The sequence below is a fragment of the Haliotis rufescens genome, unplaced genomic scaffold (genome assembly GCF_023055435.1).
Source record: "Haliotis rufescens isolate VD_foot unplaced genomic scaffold, xgHalRufe1.0.p SCAF_9, whole genome shotgun sequence".
Classification (NCBI taxonomy): Eukaryota; Metazoa; Mollusca; class Gastropoda; order Lepetellida; family Haliotidae; genus Haliotis; species Haliotis rufescens.
The window spans coordinates 48458425-48486215 of NW_025964383.1; the positions used below are offsets into that span (position 1 = coordinate 48458425).

Genomic DNA, 27791 nt, shown 5'->3' on the forward strand with positions numbered 1-27791 from the left:
AAGACTGGAGAAACCATCCTATCAAATAGAAACAAGGACTTTTTAATGTTCAGCTTAGACTTTTTCAAGAATCCAAACAAAATATTCAGAGCTTTTTCTCCTTGTTGTGCCAGGGTACTTCTAGCCAAACACCATGAGAGCTTAAGAGTGAAAAACACACCAAGATACTTATAAATTGATACTGCTTCCAGAGGAATACCATCATAATACCACTTTTCCTTTTTTGTTACTATACCACCTCTTCGGAATACCATGACTTTCTCCAAATTAACCTTCATCCCATACTGATTGCAAAATCCTGCTAAACAATCTATCTGGTGCTGTAACCTTCTAACAGAATCTCCAACATTAGCAATATCATCTGCAAACATTATCAAAGTGATGTTTTCAGCATACTCATTGACAAAAATACCCTTGCAATCATTAAACCTGTAATTATCTACTAGCTCATTCAAAAACAGATTGAATAACAGTGGGCTTATCATACACCCTTGCCTGGTTCCTATTGTACACTCAAAGAACTCAGACAGTGAGGACTTGTTAACTAGAACACATGATTTTAGCTGACTATACAGAGATGAAATAACTGTGAAAAATTTACCTTTTACACCTTTTTGTAAAAGTACATATTTCAATAAATGGTGCTGGACGCTGTTGAATGCCTTCGAAAAGTCTATGAATAAACAATAGCAGCGCCCTTTTGACTTGGAGAGGTATTTCTGAATAACCAATTGTAATACAAATATATTGTCTATGGTGCTATATCCATTTCTGTAGCCAGCTTGTTCCTCATACAGCTTTTCTTTTTCTTCACATCAGCCAACAAGTCTATTACTTAGTATTTGGTAAAGGCCTTTCCAATTACTGATAACAAAGATATTTCCCTATAATTATTAGGATCTGTATTTTCACCATTTTTATGAATAGGAAATATTATTGCTTCTGTCCATTGTGATGGGTAAACTCCAACAGATAATATCTTGTTAAATAACCTGTGGATATGTGGTAAAAGTATATGAGGATACACTTTTTAAATGTTCATTTAAAATTCCATCAGGTCCTGGCGCTTTGCCATTGGGGTGATCATTAATTACAGATCTAATTTCCTCCATAGTAATAGTCTTATCTAAAACTTGTACACTCTCAACATTGTCACAACAGGCTGTGTGATCTTCATTATCCCTGATAAATGTATGTACATGTTCACAGAAGTCAGGGTCAGTATCAAAGTTACTGTTGTTGAGCAGTGATGAAAAATGATCAAACCATTCCTCTGGTAAAATTGCTTCACTGCCAGACCTCCCTTGCCTGTTGTAGCATTTGATGAATTTCCATAAGTCCCGTGTGGTCACACCCGCATTATTTATCACCCGCATTACATCTGGTTTATCCGCCATGTCATATCTGGCTTTTTTTTGTTTACATGCATTCTTAAATTTATTTCTTGATAAAATGTAATTCTTGAAGTTAATGTTAGAACCAGATAATCTAAACTTGTCTAAACACTTATATTTTTCACCTTTGAAAATCTCACATTCATGGTCCCACCACTTGGGCTGACTAGGGGAACGCCCCTCTGACCCCTTATTTGATTTCATACCACTTAAAATAGCACATTTACAAATAACTTCAAACAAGTTGCTTACTGCCGCATTAATGTCATTATCATCCAGATTCTTTACAAATGTCATTTGCAGCTCGCTGTTGCATGTTTCATTTACAAGTTTGTCAACATATAGCTGGCTGGAGTTTGATTTCCAATTTAGCTTATTCCATGACTTTAACTGCTGGCCTGTCTTGTGTGGATTAACTTGAGGGATTAAAGTAAGTCTACGTGTCACTGGTAGGTGATCTGATTCTGGTATGGCAAGTATGTCAAAATCTGAAACACTTTTGTACAAACTTGTAGAAACCAAGACATAATCTATTACACTCTTTCCCGTATGTGAGATGAAAGTGAAATTACCACACCTATCTCCTCCAGATCTTCCATTTAGCATGTGTAGCCCCATCACTCGACATAGTGATAGTAGTGATCGTCCAAATAAATTCACAACATTATCCTTGGATATTCTTCAAATGTTAAAACAGTCAGTATCATATTCTGCATCCAGGTATGGGATGTCATCATCAATTATAAAATCTTGCTCAAGTCCAACCCTCACATTCAAATCACCTATTACAGTAAACTGTATATTATCACCATACTCAGATATGACAGTCATTAGTTGACTCCGGAGGCTCTCAATCCCATTTGTCTCATCTACAGTCCTGTAATACGTTGAACTTTCTGGAGGGATATAATTGAAACACAATACTGTTTTCATGTCAAATGTACAAGTGGTCCCATCAAACAATAATAATGCATTTATAAGCAATATTGTCATAATAGTAACTTAGTGAATTTTCCAAAGTAATCCAAGGGAGTTAACTATGCATTCACTATTGCTCTAAGGTTGCTCCACCTGGATCGGCTAAATGCTAGGTGTAAGCCTAAGTCATGAACTGAATTTCAACTTCAGTGTTAATTGATAATTATCCGTTTGAATTGCATCTCACATGTGATGCCATCTCATATGTGACGCCATTACTGTTTTGAATAAACAGAAGTTGTCCGGGATCTCATTCTTCTTTTGAATTCTTTCAGGTAGTAAATATCTATAGAAAGTTACACCGTTCGGGGGGTGTAACACAAACTTCTATATAAAACTCACCAAGGATTAGGACAAGCAGGCTGTACTTCAGCATCTCTCATTCATTGCTGACATCATCTGAAATGATAAAAACTATCTACGTTGTATTTACCGTATTCATCGTAATAATTCTCCAAAACCACACTGTAAATCATGAAATGCACCACCAAATTAAGGAGGGTGTCGACCCCCTGGCCCAAAATGTATTATGAAATTAATACAATTACTCCTTCCTTTGAACATCAAAAACGATAACACCAAGACTGTACCCTGTCAGTAAGTGAGGTGAGGTGAAATTGGGTTTAACGTCGCGTCAAAGATTATTGCACTTATATAGCGACGTGCATGCACGTGTATGTGTGTGTGTGGCTGCTTGTACTAGTCCGGACTGATGCCGATTTATAGTGCTAGCTCACTGAGATACCATGCCGCAGTTTAACATGAATACCCCACTCAGACACAGTATACTGACTCCGAGCCGACCAGTCCTTGTTTTAGCCCCTTAATGCCGAGCGCCAGACAGGGTATCAACAAGTACAATCTTTTAACGTCTTTTTGTATGACGCTGTCGGGGATCGAACCCCGGCCCTACCGCTCTCTGGGCGGACGCTCTACCACAAGACCACGGAGGCGGTCTGTCAGTAAGTGGGTGGGTGGGGAGTGAGTGAGTGAGTGAATGAATGATGTTCAAGCAATATTCGAACGATATCACGGGTGACACCAGAAATGGGCTTCATACATTGTACCCATGTGGGGAATCAAACTTGGTCTCTGGAGTGATGAGCAAATGCGTTAACACAGCATATATTCAATTCATACCATAGATGCAACACACAGAGGTAATTTCTTTCACTGGTGTCAGTGTATACAGGCACCCACAACTCAGTCAGCCACAATAATGTATGTAGTTATCAAACTTGTTACCTAAAACGAGTCACAAGCATTAACAGCCAGGGCGATTAAACACATGGCCTCAGACCCATGACACATGACACATGACACATGACATCATAGTAACCTTACAGGCAGCCCGATAAATTTGGCTGTTGCCCAAAGACAGCAGGACTGTTGTAACCAAAGCGCTCTACCGCTTATATAGTCACCAAGGGAGGCAACTCCACATTAGCCAGAAGCTGTCTGTGACGGCAACACGCTCCCATACCAAATCAGCAACCACCTCGCCGCCCCCTCGGGAAGGGATGTGCGCTGAATGAAGGACCAAAACTGAAAGACTACCATGAACATGTGTTTATTCTAACAATATCATTGTCTACGTATTCCTCTTTGCATGTCCTGTTCACTGCCTCACAACTCTTCAAATACATGATTCCCAGCCGTGAATTATCAAATGGGTGACATACTGAAAATAATATCACAAAATTGTAGAGGTATCAATGATAAAACTAAAAGTAAAGAAAAAGAAAGCAAGTATCTACTGTTTGCAAGATGTGCATTTGACAAAAACTATGGAACAAAATATTGAAGAAGAATGGAGAAACAAAGATTGCTCTTTCAGCTTTCATAATAGGATTCTAGAGGTGTAGCCATACGAAATATGAGATGTTAAATGGCAATGAGCTTATTGTAAAGATGGACATTAACGATTACCAACTAGCTAGTTTCACTGTTTATTGACCAAATATAGAGGATGTGAAATTATATTACAATTTAGATAAGACATTTAGATCTGAGAAAACAATTCTAGTGCAGATCGGAGCGAAGGCCTTCCAGATGTTTGATAAAAAGATTCTACCTATACCATGTATACTGACATATGGTTCTGAAATTTGGGGATTTACTCTTAATGAAAACATTTAAATTGTACATAGATCTAGAAAATATTGTAAATTTATCTTGGATTTAGGATATAGAACTCCAAACTGTGTTACATATGGGAAACTGCCAGATATACTCTATTTATTACATATTTTGAAAAATGTATCAGATGCTGGCTCTGTCTCCTGAGAATGTCACATTAGAGGCACCCATACAAATGCTATAGAATGTGAGTAGGCATTATTGATACAAAACACCCAAATTGTGCTAGCAACGTAAGAAAGATACAATTCCAACCTGGTTTTGGGTATGTGTGGATTGCACAGGAAGTGGAAAGAAAGGGCAATGTGTATCACAACATAAGATCTATTTGTTCAATCTCTAATTCAGATTCTGTTTTTAAACTTGCCAAATATCTCATATGTGTATTTAAAATATGGGAAGAATTGTAAACTCTTTGTAATGCTCACTAGACAACAGTTGTAGCTATATTTGTGATATGAGTCTTTAGGCCTGAACTACAAATAAACTCATTTGTATCTTGAATCTTGTTGAAAGTCAACAAAACTCTTTTGTAACAGGCTCGAGAGGTTTCAGAACAAGCAATTTAGATTGTCATATGGAAAATGACATACACATTTAGTTCGCTGCAACAATAAAACCTGGACAATCCCAAATAGAAAAGGGCATTTTTAATCGAAATGAAAGAGGTTGAAAAGCTTACAAAATTGTTTAACACAACTCATCAGCTGGCTCAGCGTGAGATGACCTTGACCGAGTTAGAAGAAGTGTTACTCTTGCAAACTGTTAACTTTGGTGTGGATTGACTGAGAAATTATGTTCATGTCACATCGACAACGTATTGCCACAGAGCAGTAATTCAGCCTGAATTATTCAGGTGTAGAAATGCATTTTCTATCATCATGATAAACCGTGACCCACTTATATTGTTTGAGGCAGGACGAGGAGAGCAGATATCGTTGATGGACCAAGGGAGATAATGCAGGCTTTATGCTGTAAACTACTTGTTGTGGGAAGACACAGATTCTTAATTTGGTGTGTTCAGTCATGACATCAGATACTCGACATCCGGAGGCCGTTCGAGGGATGTGCCAAAAGACTAACTTGAGCCAAATGATGGATATCCCAAAGACAATAGACTGATGGTGCTCATAGATAGGAGGACATTTAGCCTGTAAAAACAATGACTTATATCAGTGTTGTCTGTCTTGCATCAAAGGACTTCCTTTATCAGTTCAGTGTGAGGGTATTCATAAACCCAGCAATAAGAAGGATTCATAAATTTAAGTTTTCATAGCAATTTGCTTCAATTTAATCACATGACTTGTAACTTCCACAAGGTTATTGTGGGGCCGAGCTAACATGTATAATAAACATAGCTGAAATTCGGTATCGTTGGTTATTGTGAGTTGAGGTGTTTTCTGTTGTACAAGTTTTACTTTGTATCTGCCACTAATGTTAGCAGACTGCAGCAACTATAAGCCATGAAACAGTGTGGTAACCGAGCTGGCTGCACTATGTGATACCGCAACTGAGGTGAATTGATGGCCTGGGGTGTGATATGGCCTTGCCACGGGACAACCATGGCGGAGGAAGAGCAACAACGGCCGGTGTGTTTGACTAGTGTGTGTTGTTAAATGCCTTACATTGAGCAGCAATGGCCGGTGTGTTTGACTAGTGTGTGTTGTTAAATGCCTTACATTGAGCAGCAATGGCCGGTGTGTTTGACTAGTGTGTGTTGTTAAATGCCTTACATTGAGCAGCAATGGCCGGTGTGTTTGACTAGTGTGTGTTGTTAAATGCCTTACATTGAGCAGCAATGGCCGGTGTGTTTGACTAGTGTGTGTTGTTAAATGCCTTACATTGAGCAACAACGGCCGGTTTGTTTGACTAGTGTGTGTTGTTAAATGCCTTACATTGAGCAACAACGGCCGGTGTGTTTGACTAGTGTGTGTTGTTAAATGCCTTACATTGAGCAGCAATGGCCGGTGTGTTTGACTAGTGTGTGTTGTTAAATGCCTTACATTGAGCAGCAATGGCCGGTTTGTTTGACTAGTGTGTGTTGTTAAATGCCTTACATTGAGCAGCAATGGCCGGTGTGTTTGACTAGTGTGTGTTGTTAAATGCCTTACATTGAGCAACAACGGCCGGTTTGTTTGACTAGTGTGTGTTGTTAAATGCCTTACATTGAGCAACAACGGCCGGTGTGTTTGACTAGTGTGTGTTGTTAAATGCCTTACATTGAGCAGCAATGGCCGGTGTGTTTGACTAGTGTGTGTTGTTAAATGCCTTACATTGAGCAACAACGGCCGGTGTGTTTGACTAGTGTGTGTTGTTAAATGCCTTACATTGTGCAGCAATGGCCGGTGTGTTTGACTGGTGTGTGTTGTTAAATGCCTTACAGTGAGCAGCAATGGCCGGTGTGTTTGACTGGTGTGTGTTGTTAAATGCCTTACAGTGAGCAGCAATGGCCGGTGTGTTTGACTGGTGTGTGTTGTTAAATGCCTTACAGTGAGCAGCAATGGCCGGTGTGTTTGACTGGTGTGTGTTGTTAAATGCCTTACAGTGAGCAGCAAAGGCCGGTTTGTTTGACTGGTGTGTGTTGTTAAATGCCTTACATTGAGCAGCAATGGCCGGTGTGTTTGACTAGTGTGTGTTGTTAAATGCCTTACATTGAGCAGCAATGGCCGGTGTGTTTGACTAGTGTGTGTTGTTAAATGCCTTACATTGAGCAGCAATGGCCGGTGTGTTTGACTAGTGTGTGTTGTTAAATGCCTTACATTGAGCAGCAATGGCCGGTTTGTTTGACTAGTGTGTGTTGTTAAATGCCTTACATTGAGCAGCAATGGCCGGTTTGTTTGACTAGTGTGTGTTGTTAAATGCCTTACATTGAGCAGCAATGGCCGGTGTGTTTGACTAGTGTGTGTTGTTAAATGCCTTACATTGAGCAGCAATGGCCGGTTTGTTTGACTAGTGTGTGTTGTTAAATGCCTTACATTGAGCAGCAATGGCCGGTTTGTTTGACTAGTGTGTGTTGTTAAATGCCTTACATTGAGCAGCAATGGCCGGTGTGTTTGACTAGTGTGTGTTGTTAAATGCCTTACATTGAGCAGCAACGGCCGGTTTGTTTGACTAGTGTGTGTTGTTAAATGCCTTACAGTGAGCAACAATGGCCGGTTTGTTTGACTGGTGTGTGTTGTTAAATGCCTCACAGTGAGCAGCAATGGCCGGTTTGTTTGACTAGTGTGTGTTGTTAAATGCCTCACAGTGAGCAACAATGGCCGGTTTGTTTGACTAGTGTGTGTTGTTAAATGCCTCACAGTGAGCAACAATGGCCGGTTTGTTTGACTGGTGTGTGTTGTTAAATGCCTTACAGTGAGCAACAACGGCCGGTTTGTTTGACTGGTGTGTGTTGTTAAATGCCTTACAGTGAGCAACAGATGGACATGTTGTTATGAAACTTTTCATGGATTGTTCATTCCTTCGTCCCAAGAGACATACATAATTAGTGGGAAACCAACGCCCGCCTCGGACAATTCTGTGACTGCTGTGGCAGTGACACATTGGTTTGAAGGTGTTTGGGATTAGTCTGAGAGATAGCTTACATCATCTTTCCATATTTCTTCCAAGGCAATAACATTCAAATTCAACAAGTTTAATGAACTATTTCACCAATAACCGATTTGGATGCGCCATCTTATAATGGCAGTAATGAAAGAACCATGTTACCAAGGATACGCTAGGTCCAAGGATAAAGTATATACACTCAGCACAATTGATCTTTTGTGAAGCATCTTAGAAAGTGCTATAGAACTGTATGTGTCAATGTAACAAATATTACACCAATGCAACAGATATTCCACCAATGCAACAGATATTCCACCAATGCAACATATACTCCACCAATGCAACATATACTCCACCAATGCAACAGATAATCCATCAATGCAACAGATATTCCACAAATGCAACAGATATTCCACCAATGCAACAGATAATCCATCAATGCAACAGATATTCCACAAATGCAACAGATATTCCACCAATGCAACAGATATTCCACCAATGCAACATATACTCCACCAATGCAACAGATAATCCATCAATGCAACAGATATTCCACCAATGCAACAGATATTCCACCAATGCAACATATACTCCACCAATGCAACAGATAATCCATCAATGCAACAGATATTCCACCAATGCAACATATACTCCACCAATGCAACAGATAATCCATCAATGCAACAGATATTCCACAAATGCAACAGATATTCCACCAATGCAACATATATTCCACCAATGCAACAGATATTCCACCAATGCAACAGATATTCCACCAATGCAACAGATATTCCATCAATGCAACAGATGTTCCACCAATGCAACATATATTCCACCAATGCAACAGATATTCCACCAATGCAACATATACTCCACCAATGCAACAGATAATCCATCAATGCAACAGATAATCCATCAATGCAACAGATATTCCACCAATGCAACATATACTCCACCAATGCAACAGATAATCCATCAATGCAACAGATAATCCATCAATGCAACAGATATTCCACCAATGCAACATATACTCCACCAATGCAACAGATAATCCATCAATGCAACAGATATTCCACAAATGCAACATATACTCCACCAATGCAACAGATAATCCATCAATGCAACAGATATTCCACCAATGCAACATATACTCCACCAATGCAACAGATAATCCATCAATGCAACAGATATTCCACAAATGCAACAGATATTCCACCAATGCAACAGATATTCCACCAATGCAACAGATATTCCATCAATGCAACAGATGTTCCACCAATGCAACATATATTCCACCAATGCAACAGATATTCCACCAATGCAACATATATTCCATCAATGCAACATATATTCCACCAATGCAACAGATATTCCACCAATGCAACATATACTCCACCAATGCAACAGATAATCCATCAATGCAACAGATATTCCACCAATGCAACATATACTCCACCAATGCAACATATATTCCACCAATGCAACAGATATTCCACCAATGCAACATATATTCCATCAATGCAACAGATATTCCACCAATGCAACATATATTCCACCAATGCAACAGATATCCCATCAATACCCTAACAAAACTCAATATTCATATCTAATGTTGATTCAAGATTGACCTTTCTACATCATCACAACTTCCAAATCCAACCCAAAAATCAATGTCATATCAACGTTATGCACAACATTCTTCCAACAGTACTTGAGTTACCCGTCCAGCCCCAATTAATAGTGTCGTGTCTGTGACAGACTGAAATGATAAATGATAAAAAAGGCCTTGGTAAATGAACTCTAATAACTAAGATTCATTTCATACTTTAGATTATTCTTCCTATATGTTTACGTAGGATTAAGCAGAAATAGCCCATCTCCAGGAGTCAGGGGTCATGGCCCCGCCGCGCCGTCAAGTACTAAACCGTAAACGTGACGGTCCAGTGAAAAGTAAACTTAGTACTTTCAGCAGTAAATGCAATACTTACACCTTCTTCTGATTAGTGACTTTTTGGGACACTATCTGCGGGTATACGTATTTAGACTCAAATGGTAAAACACAACTAGTCTAGCTGAAACTTCTCCAACTTTCTAGCTGTGCACTGTGCCCATTCATAGGCCGGCCTATGCATACCTTCCGTGTCTAAACCTGTGTTACAACTATTGAGTTGAAATCGAGATATTGTTTCATGTATCACTACGTCACTCGTTCCCTTAGTTAAATAAAATTATTGGCGCATACTTACAGCACGAATTGCAAACATGTCCTCCTCCTGTTCGGCTAAAAATCTACTTTCGTTATTGGAACGGAAGGGAGACAACTCTAAATGTTCCTCTCTCTGAGCAATGTCACTTTGCTTTTTCCTTGCCGGTGTCACGAAATATATTCGCCCCCAGAATAAAATCTCCCCTCGGCGAATTTATACCAGTACAGTTCCGCCCCTCTCGAAATGAACTCTCCGTCGCACTACGAAATAACCCCCCCCCCCCCCCCCCCCCCCCCCACACACACACACACACACCCCACCCCCGGAATATTTCCTCCCCCGGTCGTTTTACAAATACTTGCCATGCAGTTCAATAGTTGAGGGCATTGACTAAAAGTCGGGCCGGGCCAAGACGGGCCAAAGTGTTATTGGCTAAGTACTTCATTATCGGCGTTCATACCTACATATTATTGATGCAACATACACACATGACACTACTGAACAATCACCAATCCTAAACGTGCACCATAATTAAGTAATTCGGAGTAAATCACTTGAAAACCAGAAAGTGGAGCTGTGTGTAAGCGTCGCTGATCTAGGTAACATGTAAAAGATCAATCGTTAATTAAATATTGGAAACGTATCAAATTTTCAAGCTATCGTGATACAAATTTCCATCTGTCGGCGTAGCGTTTAGATATATAGGAACGTACTCAGTCTTAAAGACAAAGTAGATCTAATCAGTGCTGAATTAGATAGTTATGATGTTGTGTGTTTAACAGAAACCTGGTTGCACCATGATATTCTAGCCACTGATATTACACTGATACCATTTTCAAATCGTAGCCTGTATTAAGGAATATATTTTAAAGGAAGGAAAGACTTTATCCTGATGGGGGGGCGCGAAATATATCCGCCCGGGGGAGATTTTATTTCAGAACAGATTCTCCGGGGGAGAATTTGTACGGGGGAGAGTTTATGCCGGGACACCGGGGCAAAAGAGTAGTGGCCTGACCCTCCTCAACTTGTCGACACAAACCTCCCCATAGTGGAACAAAGCAAGGTTTTCTTTATGTTTTGATATCCATCAGACTAGAAAATGATGTTTGTGGTCAAATGTTTCGGTGGCAGTTACTGTTTTGGGGTAAAAATGCACATTTCTGTTGTAAAAATACAGAAAATAAAATAAAGTCCCCTAAAAAAGTAGTGTGTGCATTGAGTCCTCTGTTTTATCATTTATGTGATAGTTTACACATAGAAGACTTGAATTATATGTTTTAAAAACCTAGAGCCTCGCACAAATTGCGTTATTAGTAAAAATAAACAAAAGAAATGTTACATCCCTCTATTTACATTTTCCAATTATTGGAAACTTAACCGCAATGTATTATTAGCAGGTCATTTGATATATCAAAATTAGCTGACACGTCTTATGATGAGATGGCAGTGTTCATATTCCACTTATCGTTTATGAATTTTATTAAAATTGGTAATGTGTTATCCCACAATTGCTCTCAAAACCCGAAGATTGCGCTATTATGATAATATTTGTAATTTCATTGATAGTTCATAAGACTAAAGTCATTTCAACCATAAAATGCGTTCAGTTCGTTATGACTAAACAGTGAAAAGCAGTCAAAAGTAACAACAAATAAATATGACCGTGATATAACAGAAAAATATATTTACTCAGGGCATAACCGAATAGCGTGGCTATGTAGCATGAATCACCATTTTGGCCTTACCAAATGCATTCTTAAGGTCAGATTTAATATTGCTGGAATATCAGATATGTTATAATGTATTAATATTGTTATTATGACACTAGTAATAGTTTTAGACTTTGTTGTCCTCGCTCTGCATGGAAACCTCCTTGTGTGTATATTTTGTGCTGACAATATGCGGTAAAATGTACATGTTCCCAGTTAGAATACTATCTGTGTTACTATCACCGACATTAGCAGAATCTATCACTTAGATATTACGCCATTCAGATTTACAGTATGTTGATAAAATTCCTGTCACCTTCAAATCTAGTATATATAGAGGTTATCACGCGAGTGTGTTTGGGGATGGTACATATCCTGCATTAGGAATAAACATTCTATATAGCGAGTCTTGGCGAGCTAAATACATAGTGTTTATTCCTAATACAGGATATGTACCATCCCCAAACACACAAGCGTGATAACCTCTTTATCATATAATGTCTTTCTTTAATTCTGTGCTTCAAAATCGCTTTCCCTCTCTCACAAACATTACCGAAACATTGCGAGTTTTCCTAGAATGCGCGCATTAATATTTATTATGTCAAAGGGTAAGTGATGTGTCAGTCGGACAGTGACAGTAGGCAATATAGTTCCAACTGAAATCTGTTTCTTATACAGTTGCGAAGCAACATATACGCAAAACAACAAATGTTTTTAATTTCCTTTCGCGGCAATCCATCGGTCTGTCCACTAGAGTAACTGCCCTTTGTCAAAGGGAAGCTACTCTAACCCTAGTCTATGAGACGTCACGGCCACGGTCAGACGTTGTTGACAGTCGGTCTGTCCTGTCACAACGTTAAGGAGTGTAGTCAGATGTACACACAGCGTCAAAACCAAACAAGGTAACAATTCAAACTTATTTCGGCCAAATCCAACTATTTTAATTTGTGGAGAAGGTTTCAAGCCGCAGAGGTCTACAAGCACAGATATGGCTACTGATCCCGCTTGGCTAGGCCTGGTGCCCTCGCAAAATTATGTCAAAATTTATATCTCCACATTTGCCAAAACTTATGAAATGCCTTAGCTACGTCACAGTTAGACACTGATTTTCTGTATATAAGACTGTTCTTTTGATAATGACAGCAATCTTTTATCCAGATTCCCGATGGTTAATTCTGACTCGATCGCCGAATGACGAGGGCGACGCCATGTTTGTTTATAAACACTGAAAGTAGTCCCTACTTAACCTTTGATATTTGCATCTCTATCCGCATATGACCCCAACGGATATCGTTTTTATCCGTTGGCTTTATCCTGCCGAGAAACCTACCCATTATATGATAATCTATAATATGTAAAATATTCTGTTCTGTTATTTGCTGCAATAATGAATTTTAAGGGTCGTGTCATTAAGATGTTACCATGATTATAGACTGTAAAAATGTGTTAAGCTATAAAACAGGTGCTAAACAAACTTATCCTAAAACGTGCTTATATGATTTAAGTTTAAATCCCAAAAAGGAACCCATTCTTTGCGTTAAACACGTTAATGATAGGTAACGCATCAGGGGCTCAATATCCCATAATATCAACATGTTTTAAACATAAAGATGTTCATGAAAAATGTGGAATATGGTTATTGGTGTCATTTATTAGTTACCCCTCCCGTTCCTCCCGAGGCAAATTTACATATATCTATCTATTGTCGTTATATCAAACTCACAAAAAGTCTATAAGAGCAAGCAGAGAAATGTATATGTAAGATACTTAAACGATTCATGTATTCAAATAAAACAATTTGGTGTACAAGAATGTAAGTGTTGTCATAGTAAATGGTTGGGATCAAATTACTAAATTTTCATACATTATATTATACCTACATTAATTGTGGATTTTGTTTACGCTCCTATAACATGCGGGAAATTTTTTACATGATTGTCAATATAGACGTTACATTATCTTCAGTTTTGTAATAATTTGAAAATGAAAATGAAGTCATATGTTTCATGTTTTGGGCTCATAACTCTATTAAAACAATTTTGCTTACTGTTTATTTGTTCTCTTGTAGGTTCCCTACGTCAGCACATTGTTTTTGTGATAAAAAGTGCATTTTCACACCAAAACACATGTCTGCCACCAAAATAAATCACCCCAACCAGCATTTTCTAATGCATAAATGACTTCTTGTGATGAAAAATGTGGTTGTGCTTTGTTCTACTGAGGGCTTGCTCCTTAAATAAGCCGTTTATGGGTTGGCCGCTACTCTATGGTGTTTAACTATAACTCTTGCTGGAAAAGTATATATACCGTGTGGTTATAACAAATGGCATATTTGGGATACCACTTTCTAAGTAAAGAAACCATTCTAGTACTTTTTTGGGTTGAGTCCAATCCGGGATTCGAACCCACACTCTCTCAGAGTGAGGCACCTATTCGCCAGCACAAAAGAGTACACGAATCTGTCCTTTACTAAGAAAGTGTTATCTCCAAAATAACATTGGTTACATTGACCACTTTGTAAAGGCATTGTGTATTCATACGGCGTTGTTGTTGACGAAATGGTAGCAGAACGGGTCTCAAGACTTCAACTCGATACCCCTGTACATAATGGTTGTCTCGAATGATAACCAACCTTGTTTTCAAGTTCCCACATATTCCTCCACGGACCATGACATCACCTCCTGCAAGCCCCGTGAAGATCCGGGCTAGAACGGGTCTTCAGCAACCCATGCTTGTCTCCACCCGTGAAGATCCGGGGTAGAATGGGTCTTCAGCAACCCATGCTTGTCTCCACCCGTGAAGATCCGGGGTAGAATGGGTCTTCAGCAACCCATGCTTGTCTCCACCCGTGAAGATCCGGGCTAGAATGGGTCTTCAGCAACCCATGCTTTTCTCCACCCGTGAAGATCCCGGCTAGAATAGGTCTTCAGCAACCCATGCTTGTCTCCACCCGTGAAGATCCGGGGTAGAATGGGTCTTCAGCAACCCATGCTTGTCTCCACCCGTGAAGATCCGGGGTAGAATGGGTCTTCAGCAACCCATGCTTGTCTCCACCCGTGAAGATCCGGGGTAGAATGGGTCTTCAGCAACCCATGCTTGTCTCCACCCGTGAAGATCCGGGATAGAATGGGTCTTCAGCAACCCATGCTTTACTCCACCCGTGAAGATCCGGGGTAGAATGGGTCTTCAGCAACCCATGCTTGTCTCCACCCGTGAAGATCCGGGGTAGAATGGGTCTTCAGCAACCCATGCTTGTCTCCACCCGTGAAGATCCGGGCTAGAATGGGTCTTCAGCAACACATGCTTGCCGTAAACGGCGACTTTGCTTGTCGTAAGAGGCGACTAACGGGATCGGGTGGTCAGGCTCGCTGACTTGGTTGATGCATGTCATCGATTCCAATTGCGTGGATCGATGCTCATGATATTAATCACTGGATTGTCTGGTTCAGACTCGATTATTTACAGACCGCCGTCATAAAGGTGGAATATTGCTGAGTGTAGCGTTAACAACCCAACCAACCTCCTGTAACCGTGGAGGGTGTTCATACGTCATTATGGCACAATGCACAGTTTTTTTTAATGCATCACACTTTCATCGGTTTTAAGTCATCGGATACATTTGCTTGTATTTAGGGGCCATATTTAAACATTTCATTTCCAACCCAAAATTCAGGTTTGGAAATTAACATGAGTCCGAGACTTGTCACATTCAGGAATGACAAGTGATATTTAATTGTGGACGACCATTTATTGTCATTAGGTAGAACGCATGTCATTTGTGGTGGAAAAGCGAAATTATAAAGGAATTACAGTCCTTTTTTCTTGGTATAGTTTCTTTTGGACGTCAGTACAAAACCAACATAGAACAAATACAGATATATGTTAAATGACTGCTGCTTCGAGATACAATGTGTATGTACTCGAGATTGCAGTAAATTTTTGGGATTGTATATTCTAAAATCGGCACAATATGTACATCCCTCCTGTTCATCAACCAGTCTGTTTCACACACACGTTTAGATGTCTCGACATGCTATTGATGGTATGTAACCCAGGTTATACATCGCACTTCAGTTGTGATACGTTCCATTGAAAGCAGGAAGCAGTAGGCGATGACTCATCCAGACATACGGTAAGTGAATATGCAGTAAGGTTTACTCTTGTATATTAAAGCGACGAAACCCTCTCCATCATCAAAGGAAATCTCTGCTTAAAGCAGAATTGTAATAACAAGTCACAAATTGAGGGAAGAAGAGTTTATTTGCGCTTCGTGTGGCAATCGACAATTGATGACCAAACATGGAATATAGCTATATAGTATGTACATGAGTAAATGCACAACATAGAAAGCTATATTCTTCCAACATTATTGCCTAGAAGTATGTGCATGCACTCATACTAAACTAAGATTGACAATAGTAAAGGATAACAAAATGTGTTGTACACCTCACCTTCCAACGGGTGCACTAAGGATATATTTACAAAGGGTAGAAGTACACAGAAGGATAATATATGAGTAAAATAGGTACATTTAGTATTCAATTAGGCAGATTATTGACAAAGCACTTATATAATTGGAGAGGATGTAAACACCCTTTTTGTGACATATAAAGTGAAAACATATATAGTTAAGTGCCCATTAGTGTTGGGAATGTCTTCATACATGAACACACACCGCAACATACAGAAATGTGGTAACGTGGCTGACCTCCCTGGAAACTGAAACGTCTGGATTAATTAGAATCGTGAAGGCTGTGACACTGACAATATGGTAATCTATCTACCGTAAACAAACCATCTAACAGACTTATGAATGAATATATATCCGACACTTTTTAGAAACACATGATCGATTTAATATATCAGAAAGCAAATATGGTTTCTGAAGAAATGAAGAATATTGCACATAGTTCTCTCAAGAAGTCCTGTCTCGTCGAGGAGACCCCGACCCAATTGCTTGTAACGTACCGACAAAATCACAAAAAATGACCGCTGACAGAGGCCTTAAAATGAATCCAACGCAATACTTCAATGACTGCTCCAAGTTCAACAAAAATACTGACAAATGAGTTGCTGGGTCTGGTTTGATACGCGCCTTACATGGCAACCACACATGGACTATCTGATTGAAAAGTGCACTTAAGTCCTGAAGCTTATGAGAAGTATTTCTAGTACCACATGGGGTGCAGGCAGCAAGTGTTTATTAACGTTATATTGAGCCCTCATTAGAACTCACTGCCTTGGAATAAGGGATTTAGTGACGTAGACTTGCTGCCAGTCTATGTAACCCTACCCTCCTACGGTTCACGCTTACTTCTCAGCTGCTTCCAGCGCGTGTCACATTTGAGCCTTCCTCTACTCCAACAGTAGCGTATAGAAACACTGAAGAACGGATGAGGGGATACGGTAACCACAGCTACTCAAAATGCCCGGTTGAATCCACCGTACCTTGAATGGTCAATGTTGTCAACACAAAATGGAAACGTTTTACTCTTTCATGACATGTATGTGTTGGCTATCGACTTCATGGCAGCGCTCGGCTGCATCGTAACTATATATTCACACACTCATCAACAGAACGAAATTTCTGCAATGACTGCAGCACCCCTCCAGCATCAGGCTATATATTCCTGCTCTGTTGCTCTAATGGATCCACGGATTTGTAAGGTCACAAATACATATTAATAGGATTAGGAGTAAGTGAGTTGGACTTAACGACCTTATTTCAGTTATATCCCAGTGTGTCAGCAATATAAGCCGTAACGCCAGTGTTGTTCCATATTTACACTTCACCTCTGGGAGATAATGCTCGGTCACATCGGCTTTCCTTCCACAAGTATGCAGATGACACACAGCTATATTTGGCTTTCAAACCTGCTGATAGGTCGTCAATAGAAAATGCTTTCGATCGCATAAGAAGTTTCATTGAAGTTATTTGGAACTGGATGACGATAAATTGTCTTAAACAGTTTAAACAGACAGAGCCACATAATTTAATTTACACTAAAATCGTCCCCAAACGACAGAATCCGCCACAAATGGGGAATTCCCATACACTGGTTAAAACGGGTACTGGTGTTTAACTTCTGTGCAATTTCAACGGTCGCGCCGGTGTCTAGTCTGCATGATTGTTAATTTGGGGGTCTTCCTACTTGACCAACACCTATTGTTATATGTACAAATTCACACGAGCGTTGGTAAGAAAATAGGAGAAAAGGGGGATATCTCATATATTACACAGGAACTGGTGTATACCTCACAAAATATAACGACACATCTAATTGGTGAACTATATTCACATACACTGTACTGAGTGAAAATATTTGTCAATGAATGAGTGAACATATTTATCATTTCGTACGATTTGGCCTAAATAGGGAAGTACAGACAAGAAACAGTATTTCACTGAGGCAAATGCGCAGGTTGATGTTCAGTTTATTCCGAATTCTAAGAGGGGTCGGCACTTGGTTTTTGTCGAATACAAGTTCTTGATTACGCCCGGACGTCAAACTTCCATTCATTGGAAATGTCCACCAAGAGGATGCTCGGCCACCATTAACTCTAAAGAGACTTTGTTACGAAGCACAATAATATGCCACTGAGCAGCGGGTCGACGACAACAAATCACCTGAAAGGGTGGCATCCAAATCTGTACAAATATTTATTGAGATACTGCAAGTTGAGCGGGATAATACAGCAATCCAGTCAGCTTGACGCCACCCAAGAAGAAGTTGCGAAACCTAGACCATGCCCATGAGAGGGAGAAGAGACAACTCCTCGCCAACCAGAAACCAGTTAACAAGGGTCTTTCACATTTAGTTGGACTGTGAATTATGTAAATTTGAGATGTGAATGTTTTAAAGGAAAAACGTACCTATTGTGTTTATTGAGTCTCAAATGGTTATCCATGTGTTACAAGCATCCGTCGGTTCCATGCAGTGTTTGATATGTCACGCACCGCGGCGCTGGTAACTTTAGGCCAGGCCCCCAGATATGTTTGTTTTGGAAACCGATTACACAGCGTGTGATTTCAGCACTTTCACTTTCACATTTAAATACTTTCTACTAACGTTATGATTCGCATCCCCCACCCCTGAAAATTGACTTCATATTTGTAGAACAATTGATATTTGCAAACAAATCGTAATAATTCTTTCACATTACATGCCCTTTAATGTATCCTGTAGGACGAATTGTTCACATGCTCTTTTGAGAAGTTGTTTCAACTGGATTTCAGCTGAGTACTACACATGTGTAATTATTATTATTTATTATCAATTATGTGGGTAGAAATCCGAACGTGATGCGGGTTTCAGATGTTTACCACATTGGTGAAACCCACGAGCACGACATAAACATATATAACTTCTTTGATAGGCAATTAGAAGTTGGAATACTAAGTAAGGATAAGACTTTATCGATGAACAACTTCTTTAATAGAATCAAGAGCGACGTTTCGGTGTAGGTTCTATCACTTGCTTGATAACGGAGTTAGAACCTCCACCCAAACGTCGCTCTTAATTGAAATATAGAAGTTGTTCATCCATAAATTCTTATCCTTACATAAACATATGTGTAACAACATCCTTAACCACACATTAACACAAAACGACAAAACCCTTTCCATGGCCACATGAAATCTCTGCCAATAGCAGAGTTGATTGTACTATTCCGACTTCACCAAGAGCATATATCAAATAGTGATAGTGAAAAGATGAGCGTATATCACACGCAGAGGCAAGTCAAAAGGTTACTGAGAAAAAAACATGGCAACATATGGTGCAAGTCAAAATAAGGAACCGGACATAAAGTTTGTCACTGATACATCAAATTTGGAAATGTCCTGCGCATTGAAAGGCCTTGACTGTTGACCTTGGTAAAACAACTTTAACATCTTTGTAGAAAGAGCATGCTCGATTGTACATCAAAGGTTGTGAAATGTGGACACGCAAGGCTGGTGCTGCTGGTATATAGTGCTCGACATGAAGGGAAAGTTGACATCTGGAAAGTTGAAGCCAACCCTCTTGTCATACAGCCTTGTGGAAAGTGTTTTGTGGCTCTGAATGCATAGATCTTAATATATTACAGATGAGGAGATCTCACTGGTCTCCTTTATGTCTAGTTCAGGTGGGTAAATCATTGGAAGGAAATTGGCTATTTGATGGATATCAGACAATATGAGATCATACCTGAAGCACAAGTTAAAATTGCCTTGTTTTGACTTTGCTAATCCGACAGACATTTCGATTCATATGCACAATGAAACAAATAAGCAGGAACGGGAGTACAACTGGGGCTACTACTTACATAAATGTCTTACTCCCAACTTTAACATAGATGTTATCAATGAGGAAGTCCAGCATTTCCCGTATTGTTTTCTCAGTGAACTCCAGATAACATTTGCTTTCATTTTTGACAAATTGGCCTGAACCTTTGAAGATAGATATGTAACTATATCTATGCTCGCCACGTTTAGTAATAAATACCCCATGGATCAAGGATTGACGTTTTCATGAAGTGTGTTGTGTGGGAAAGAAATCTAAAGATAGAACTTCCAGTCTTGGAGATACACTGCTTTTCAGTATCTCAGACTATTGTTTTGATAATGATAACGATTATCTCAGTAGTTTCTCTAGATTTCGATGATTAATTATTATTCGATCACTGAATAACAAGGGCGACGCCATGTTTGTTGTAAATAATGAAAGTTGTACCTACCTGACCTTCCATATTGGCATCTTTATCCATATATGACAGATACAGTTTGCATCCGTTGGCTTTATTGTGCCAAGAAGCCTACCCGTTATATCATAAATACATTTTATGGAAATGACAGAGATTGACGAATGTTAGTCCTCAACTGGTGATATATATGTGACGACTGTTCTCCGACCAGCAGCGAAAACGTCCCCCATGAGGCGTGTGTAGGAATGGTTCTGTGTGACAGAACTGTCTGATGTACCATCTCCTGCGTCAGTGTCGTCATCATCACCGGCTTCCATGTCGTCATCATCTCCGGCTTCAATGTCAGCATCATCTCCGGCTTCAATGTCAGCATCATCTCCGGCTTCAATGTCAGCATCATTACCGGCTTCAATGTCAGCATCATCACGGGCTTCAATGTCGACATCACTGGCTTCAATGTCGTCATCACCGGCTTCAATGTCTGCATCTTCGGCTTCAATGTCGTCATCATCTTCAATGGCATTACCTCTGGCTTCAATACCTATATCTCCGGCGTCTCCCGGAAAGTAATCTGCTAAAACATGCATTGCAGCATCACTTGTATCACTGCTACTTTCGTGGTTCTGGTTCAGAATCTCGTCGCCCAATTCTGCTGCATCTTCTCTGATTTCCCAATAATGATGTAATACCTGGTACCCCATATACGCGGCATCAGCCTGCTCCAATACATTGTTGCGTGTACCAGTGTCAGATGGGTTCGCCCTGTTTGAACAGATACAACAGAAATATTTGTAGTAATGAATTGTTCTTTTGGTTTGTTGTTTATTGCGGCGATGGCGGCTCATAGAATCAATTGAACACTCACATGTACTTTCATTGCTATGGTGTAGTACAGGAAAACATTGAATATCATATCGAATGATGTATGAATAATCCATGAAACTTCCAAAGGCAATGCGTGCGATCGACAAACAGTTCTGACGTCAGAAAAATATATTTACATGTTGATTATGTCTTTCTTTTCCTGTTATTAGACTAATAATTATAGAATAACCCACGAGGCACGAGTGATTACGGAAAATACGTCACGGGTGAAATTAATGTTTTAAGTTGAATTTAAAACATTAACTTCACGAATGACATAGTTTCCATTATGTATATCATTTGTTTCAAGAAATAACCTGTCGCTGATCAAGAATCAGCTGTTTTGTATCAATCCATATTTAAAAAAACACGTTGTTTTGTTGAAGAGAATCCTGAACAAGTCGAGCAATATGAAGCCGGGCGTTGTCATGTTGAAAGGTAATGCCTGGGCCGTGACGACGAAAAAACGGTAGAACAACAGGGCCGATGATCTCATCGCGGTAGCGCTGTCCATTGAGATTTCCCTCTACCACTATCAAACGGGTCCTCTGTCTTGCTATATTCCCACCCATACCATAACGCTGCCGCCTCCGAACCGATCTTCTTCCATGATACAATGAATGACGTAACGTTCACCTCGACGTCAGTACACTCGAATCCATCCATCGCTATGGCTGAGGTGGAAACGAGACGCGTCAGTGAATAGAACTTGTCCCCTCTGCATGGCCGTGCAGCGTAGACGCTGTCTGCACCACAGTAGTCGTGCCTGACGGTGGTTTCCTGTCAAAATGGGACGTTTGGTGGTTCTTTTGGCGATAATCCCTGCACATCTGAGACGGCGACGTACGGTTTGTGAAGATATTCGTTGAAGGCCAGGGATGCTTCTTGCAGTCACTTTTGCTGGCTGGAATCGATTTCGTAGGTGTGTTGTTCGAATCCAGTTTTCTTGTTGATTATTGGTTACGCGTGGCCTGCCACTCCGAGGATGGTCTCTGACTGCATTCGTCTGTTGCCAACGTTGCAATAACGTTAAATTGTCTTGCAACATGACGTTGACTCGATCCTGCTTCAAGCATACCAATGGCTCACAGACGCTCATTTTAGGACAGGCGTGACATTTCGTAATGTTTAATAATTGCGTAATTTTGTTGTTTTTCTGAGTGGTTGTTGTCAGCACGATGCTAAACAAGGCATATGGAATCCCGTTAACGCACATGTTTTTATACCCATTCTTGGTTAATGAAATACTTGGGGCTTGCATAAAAGTCAACTTTTGCATTGAATGCATTCTTTTCTGTAGCAGCTGCGTTATTGTGACTTGATTCCATACATGTACTACACTATTGAAAACCAAACTATACTTGTCTGAAAATTACACTAAAATATTAGTGTCACAGGAACTTTTGTTGTTGAGTATAGTTCTGTTAAAGGTGAGGTGAGGTGAAATTGGGTTTAACGTCGCGTCCAAGATTATTGCACTTATATAGCGACGTGCATGCACGTGTATGTGTGTGTGTGGCTGCTTGTACTAGTCCGGACTGATGCCGATTTATAGTGCTAGCTCACTGAGATACCATGCCGCAGTTTAACATGAATACCCCACTCAGACACAGTATACTCACTCCGAGCCGACCAGTCCTTGTTTTAGCCCCTTAATGCCGAGCGCCAGACAGGGTAACAACAAGTACAATCTTTTAACGTCTCTTTGTATGACGCGGCCCGGGATCGAACCCTGGACCTTCCGCTCTCCGGGCGGACGCTCTACCACAAGACCACGGAGGCGGTCAGTTCTGTTAAACAACTGATTAGATCACATTATTGTAGTTATATTTCTGACTGATTTTCAGTGTGCACTATCTAGCATAGATATGTTCTCGTCTCCAGTGACAAATCGGTAAACCAGGTAGGCAAGTGTTTTGTTTTTGTGTTTTTAATTTAAGTTTCTTTTCTTTCCTAACCTTTTATGTGTTATAGTTTCTCAAAATCTTTGATGTTTTTCCCGATACGATTGTTTGGGATTGACCAGGAACAGTCGTTTTGACCTGTGTCAGCGGCCACATCTGAGCAGGGTACGGCATTGTTTTCATTCGCAATTGTCTTGGTGCTAGATTCCTGACTTTTCCGAAACTAAGGCATCAATTGCAAAGTCAATATCGCTACATAAATCAATTTCATTCACCTCAGTACTTTTACCGAATTCATTGTCTTCACTTGCTTTATTAGCATTGATAGATAGACATTCCACATCCAAATCACCGTAAGGACAATCCATTTTGTTTCATCTCGCAGCTAGACGACACCTAGCAGCTAGACCAAAGTATTTATTTATTTTTAAGACAGATGAAATGTTACAAGACCAGGCAAAAATACTAAATTAATTATATTGCTGATAAATGCAAAGACTGAAAAGAAAGTAGAAAAGCTGGTTGATTGTAAACACCGATCGAGAATTCGGGGAAACCCTGGAAAGCAGTTCCGGCAAAAGTTCAATTTCACAAAAGAAATGTTCACATCGTGTGGAATTTTTCAGTCCGTTCACAGGTGTGTGAACTCCAAATACCACGTGACTACCTAATCAGCCAATCAGCATGAAAGAAACAGTGTACAGTTCAAAGTATGAAATTATACGTTTTTGAAACCGCGACGTCATCACAGTGCGACACTGAGCGGTGATCAAAGCTGGCTGACGACCAGGCACCACGAGGGTTAAAAGGTAAGGCATATGCTCCCTTGAAAGAGTCAAATAAACCTTACTTGTTGTAGAATCAGTTTACACAGTTTGATGTTGTTGAGAATGTGCAGATAAAAAGCTTTGGTTATCTTTTCGTAGTCACGAGAGCTAGTGACCTTGAGGCGACTGACAGCCATGTCGACCGAAAGAAACTGGCAAACTGTTTGAACTACACGTGTTTGAATTTTCTATAAACAAGAATGCCAAGTCAGTTTTAAAATCAGTTAACTCTCTTGCCTGGGGAAGATGCATGTGCCCTCGTGTGTTGTTGTTGTAATGTTGATCGTGTTGCCGGACGTGTTGTGACTGGGCGATTTATGTGTCATCGTGCTCCGGCGGCGTGGGTCGTTGCTAGTGCTCTCTGTCACTGGTCTGGTCAACACTTGTATGTCAACACGCCGTCGTGATATGGAAACTTAGTTGCTGCATTAGTGTTCGCAAACATTACTCATTTAGTCACTCACTCACTCACCCAGTCGTATATTTACGCACACGATGAACCCCGACACACAGACGACTGAACAATGCAGCTAGACTGACCTTTGTATACACGGACCTTTGCGGAAACAGACACAGCATACGGAACTTGCAACCAGAACGAAAAGGACGACTGCACACACAACCGACGTCAGTGTAGTTGTGCTGATATGCCGCCACTTTGGAAGACCTGACAAGCAAAATAAATGAACATGAACCTGCGGACAACTGCCAAATGAAAACATCCTTCTTGTGAAATAAAGATAATGTCATGTATACATCGATATTGGCGAACACCTGATACCATCACTATTTAATAGTGAATGATAAACTTAGCCTTGCCTTAGTCGAGATATTTTATGATAATGAAAAGGTTTTTGTGGATTATCTTTACACACTGGCCTGAACACTGTTACACTTGTGTTTGTATGCTTCATGAAATGAATATACTGTATAAAGTTAATCAGGAAACGTACAATCGAACATTATGCGTTACATTTTGAATCAATCTAAACCAATACACATTATAATTATGATTGAAAAATATCTCACTGGAGTTACGATAGCCTGTCGAGCACTCTGGTGAAGAGCAAGGCTGTGTACAGTTGACCTGACGTCCTTCCTGGGTGACATTGCAGTCTGTCACACAGATACCAGTGTGCTGATCACAGACACCACGAGGACATAACGTACAGGTCTCATTGCAGTGTTCCCCATACAACCCGTCACGACACCCAGCTACACAGGAGCCGTTGTTAGAGTCACATGTCTGGTTGACGCAGGTCTCAGGACACGGTTCACAGGCTGAACCGAAATACTGAGGTTCACAGCCTTCAACACAAGAGCCTCCAGCATTACATCTTTGATGTCTGCATCGAGGATTACAAGGAGAAGAACACGTCGGCCCGAACCAGCCATCCACACAGCCATGGAGACACTCGGCACTGTGTTTGTGACATCCACCTGTACAATTGTCTGACGTCATGCCAGGAAATGGAAGACACTTGTGGACTGACTTAGGGCGGCAGGTTTTACTGCAAGTCTCGGCACAGAAATCCCCGTAGAAGCCAGGAACACATTCACAGCTGGACTCACAGGATCCTGCACAGTTCTCACACGACTTCTCGCAGTTCACTCCATGATGTGTTGGGTCGCACTCGTCACATACTCCTGTCATCCTGTTGCAGGTTCTGCAGTGACTGGGGCACGTCTTGCATCCTGCTCCGTAGAAGGAATCTCTACATCCGGCAAAACAAGCCCCACCCAGCTGGCAGTAGTCCACATCACATCCCCCTGGGCACAGCGTACATTCGACTACCTGGTCACAGGGTCTGTCACAGATTGTGCCCTGGAATCCTGATACACAGCCATCAGTACACTTGCCTATACCTCTATCCGCAACTAGTGTGCATGTATTGTATCTGCATGTGGTGCTGCATAGCGATCTACATTTATGTCCAAAATATCCCTTGTCACAATCTTGTGAGCATTTGCCCGCCGTGTTGCAGTCCGAACAATGCTGACCCTCTGTACAGCCCGCACCTGTCAGATACAAGGTATAATGTAAACATGAATTAGGACATCTTACGTCAAAGTTAACAATACTTAAACTAACACTCCAAAAGACAAAAATAATTAATGAAGTATCTGTGATCAGTGTGGGATTGCGTCAACTCCTACTCCTAAGGGCTGTTGGCATGTTTCACACTGGTAGAACTCAGCCAATGGGTCTCAGTCTGTGACTTTCAGACCGGCGTACGGACATGTAAGGTGAGCTAAACATCAGTCGTGATGCGATGACATTTGATGATGATGCAGATCACCCCATGGCGATACATATTCCAAAAACAATATTAGTGTAAGCTTTGACCAGAAGTAACACAAAACATTAAGATTTGTATGAAAAAGCATTGTATTTTATCAATTTACACTCACAGAGAGAAAAATTAATTTAGGTGAGTTTACGTCTTGCTTCGTCCGTTTGTCCGTCGTCCTTCTTACCTTGTGTGGAATCGGCCATACAGGCCACAACTATAATCCAAAACACAATACCATAGTGCACCTGAAAACGAAATATACACACTTGAAATTTATGCATATTGTTGTGTTGGGTAGTGACGACCGCATCTATTCTCTGTGTGTCGCCTGATTTCAGTGTTTTAATGGTTTGCTCTTGATTCATGGTTTCAGTTTCATCTTCCGGCTGTCGGCGACTAGCATGGCATGTGTGAGGTCTGATCACCCGATCCGATCACTTTGTTTAACGCTTCAGGCAATAATATGACAGTTATTTGAGAAATTAACATAAATTATGTATCTGCGTATTGAAGTCAATTTTTATAAATAACTACGTCAACAATGATAATTACTCATTAACACACAACACTGTAGACAACAATACGAATTCAGTGGCTTCTTTCAGGGCATTAATGCATCACATGTCTGCCAATTATGTTATCAATCAATCAGGAAACACTAGTCCGTTGGTGGGCGCAGACTTTTTTTTCGGCACCACTTCAAATTCCATACAGTGATTATAAACCAGAGATCACATGTAAAAGAAGTGAGTGAGTTTAGTTTTACGCCGCTTTTAGCAATATTCCAGCAATATCACGGCTGGGGGACACCAGAAATGGGCTTCACACATTGTACCCATGTCGGGAATCGATCACGGGTCTTCGGCATGACGAGCGAACGCTTTAACCACTAGGCTACCCGACCGCCCCTTTAAAAGAAGTGGGACAAACAGATGTGTGAGCTGCACAGATGTTTTTCAGAAGTTAGGTATGGGTTTGTTGTGAAGTGAAGATCCCACAGTTTCATTTTCCTACTCAACACCGTTTCATCCAAGTTGTTCATTCATAGGATCTTGTTGCGTGGACTATACTGCTCATGATGTAAATTCGACTTCTACAGCCAAGACTCAGCATACTGCTAACAACCTGTTGGTCATAAAATCACATGTGACTTCTCTACTGTTGTCAATAACATCCTTCGTCATTTATTTAAATATGGATCAAAATATCGTGATCGGTCTCCTACCATTTCGGATCACAACTTT

At 40.4% G+C, this 27791-nt stretch overlaps 2 protein-coding genes across 4 annotated transcripts in view; both read right to left on the reverse strand.

The window, feature by feature from the left end:
* Positions 1-10369, reverse strand: part of LOC124122611 (ankyrin repeat and KH domain-containing protein 1-like) — a 47229-nt gene extending 36860 nt beyond the window's left edge. For both annotated transcript variants that reach the window (XM_048390315.1, XM_046485692.2), the window contains exons 1-2: positions 10304-10369; positions 2715-2771 (exon numbers count right to left, since the gene is read on the reverse strand). In XM_048390315.1, the coding sequence (XP_048246272.1) occupies positions 2715-2748 (34 nt within the window). In that variant the 5' untranslated portion in view covers positions 2749-2771; positions 10304-10369. The remainder of the gene's footprint in view (positions 1-2714; positions 2772-10303) is intronic.
* Positions 1-27141, reverse strand: part of LOC124122616 (multiple epidermal growth factor-like domains protein 6) — a 97016-nt gene extending 69875 nt beyond the window's left edge. Inside the window, exons 1-4 of one of the 2 annotated variants that reach the window (XM_046485698.2) lie at positions 26732-27141; positions 25283-26272; positions 24794-24920; positions 19456-21420 (exon numbers count right to left, since the gene is read on the reverse strand). In XM_046485698.2, coding sequence (XP_046341654.2) covers positions 20823-21420; positions 24794-24920; positions 25283-26272; positions 26732-26912 — 1896 coding nt within the window. In that variant the 5' untranslated portion in view covers positions 26913-27141 and the 3' untranslated portion in view covers positions 19456-20822. Of the gene's footprint in view, positions 1-19455; positions 21421-24793; positions 24921-25282; positions 26273-26731 lie in introns of those variants that run through there. The other variant, XM_048390316.1, reaches the window with a different exon arrangement.
* Between the last annotated feature and the right edge of the window lie 650 nt (positions 27142-27791).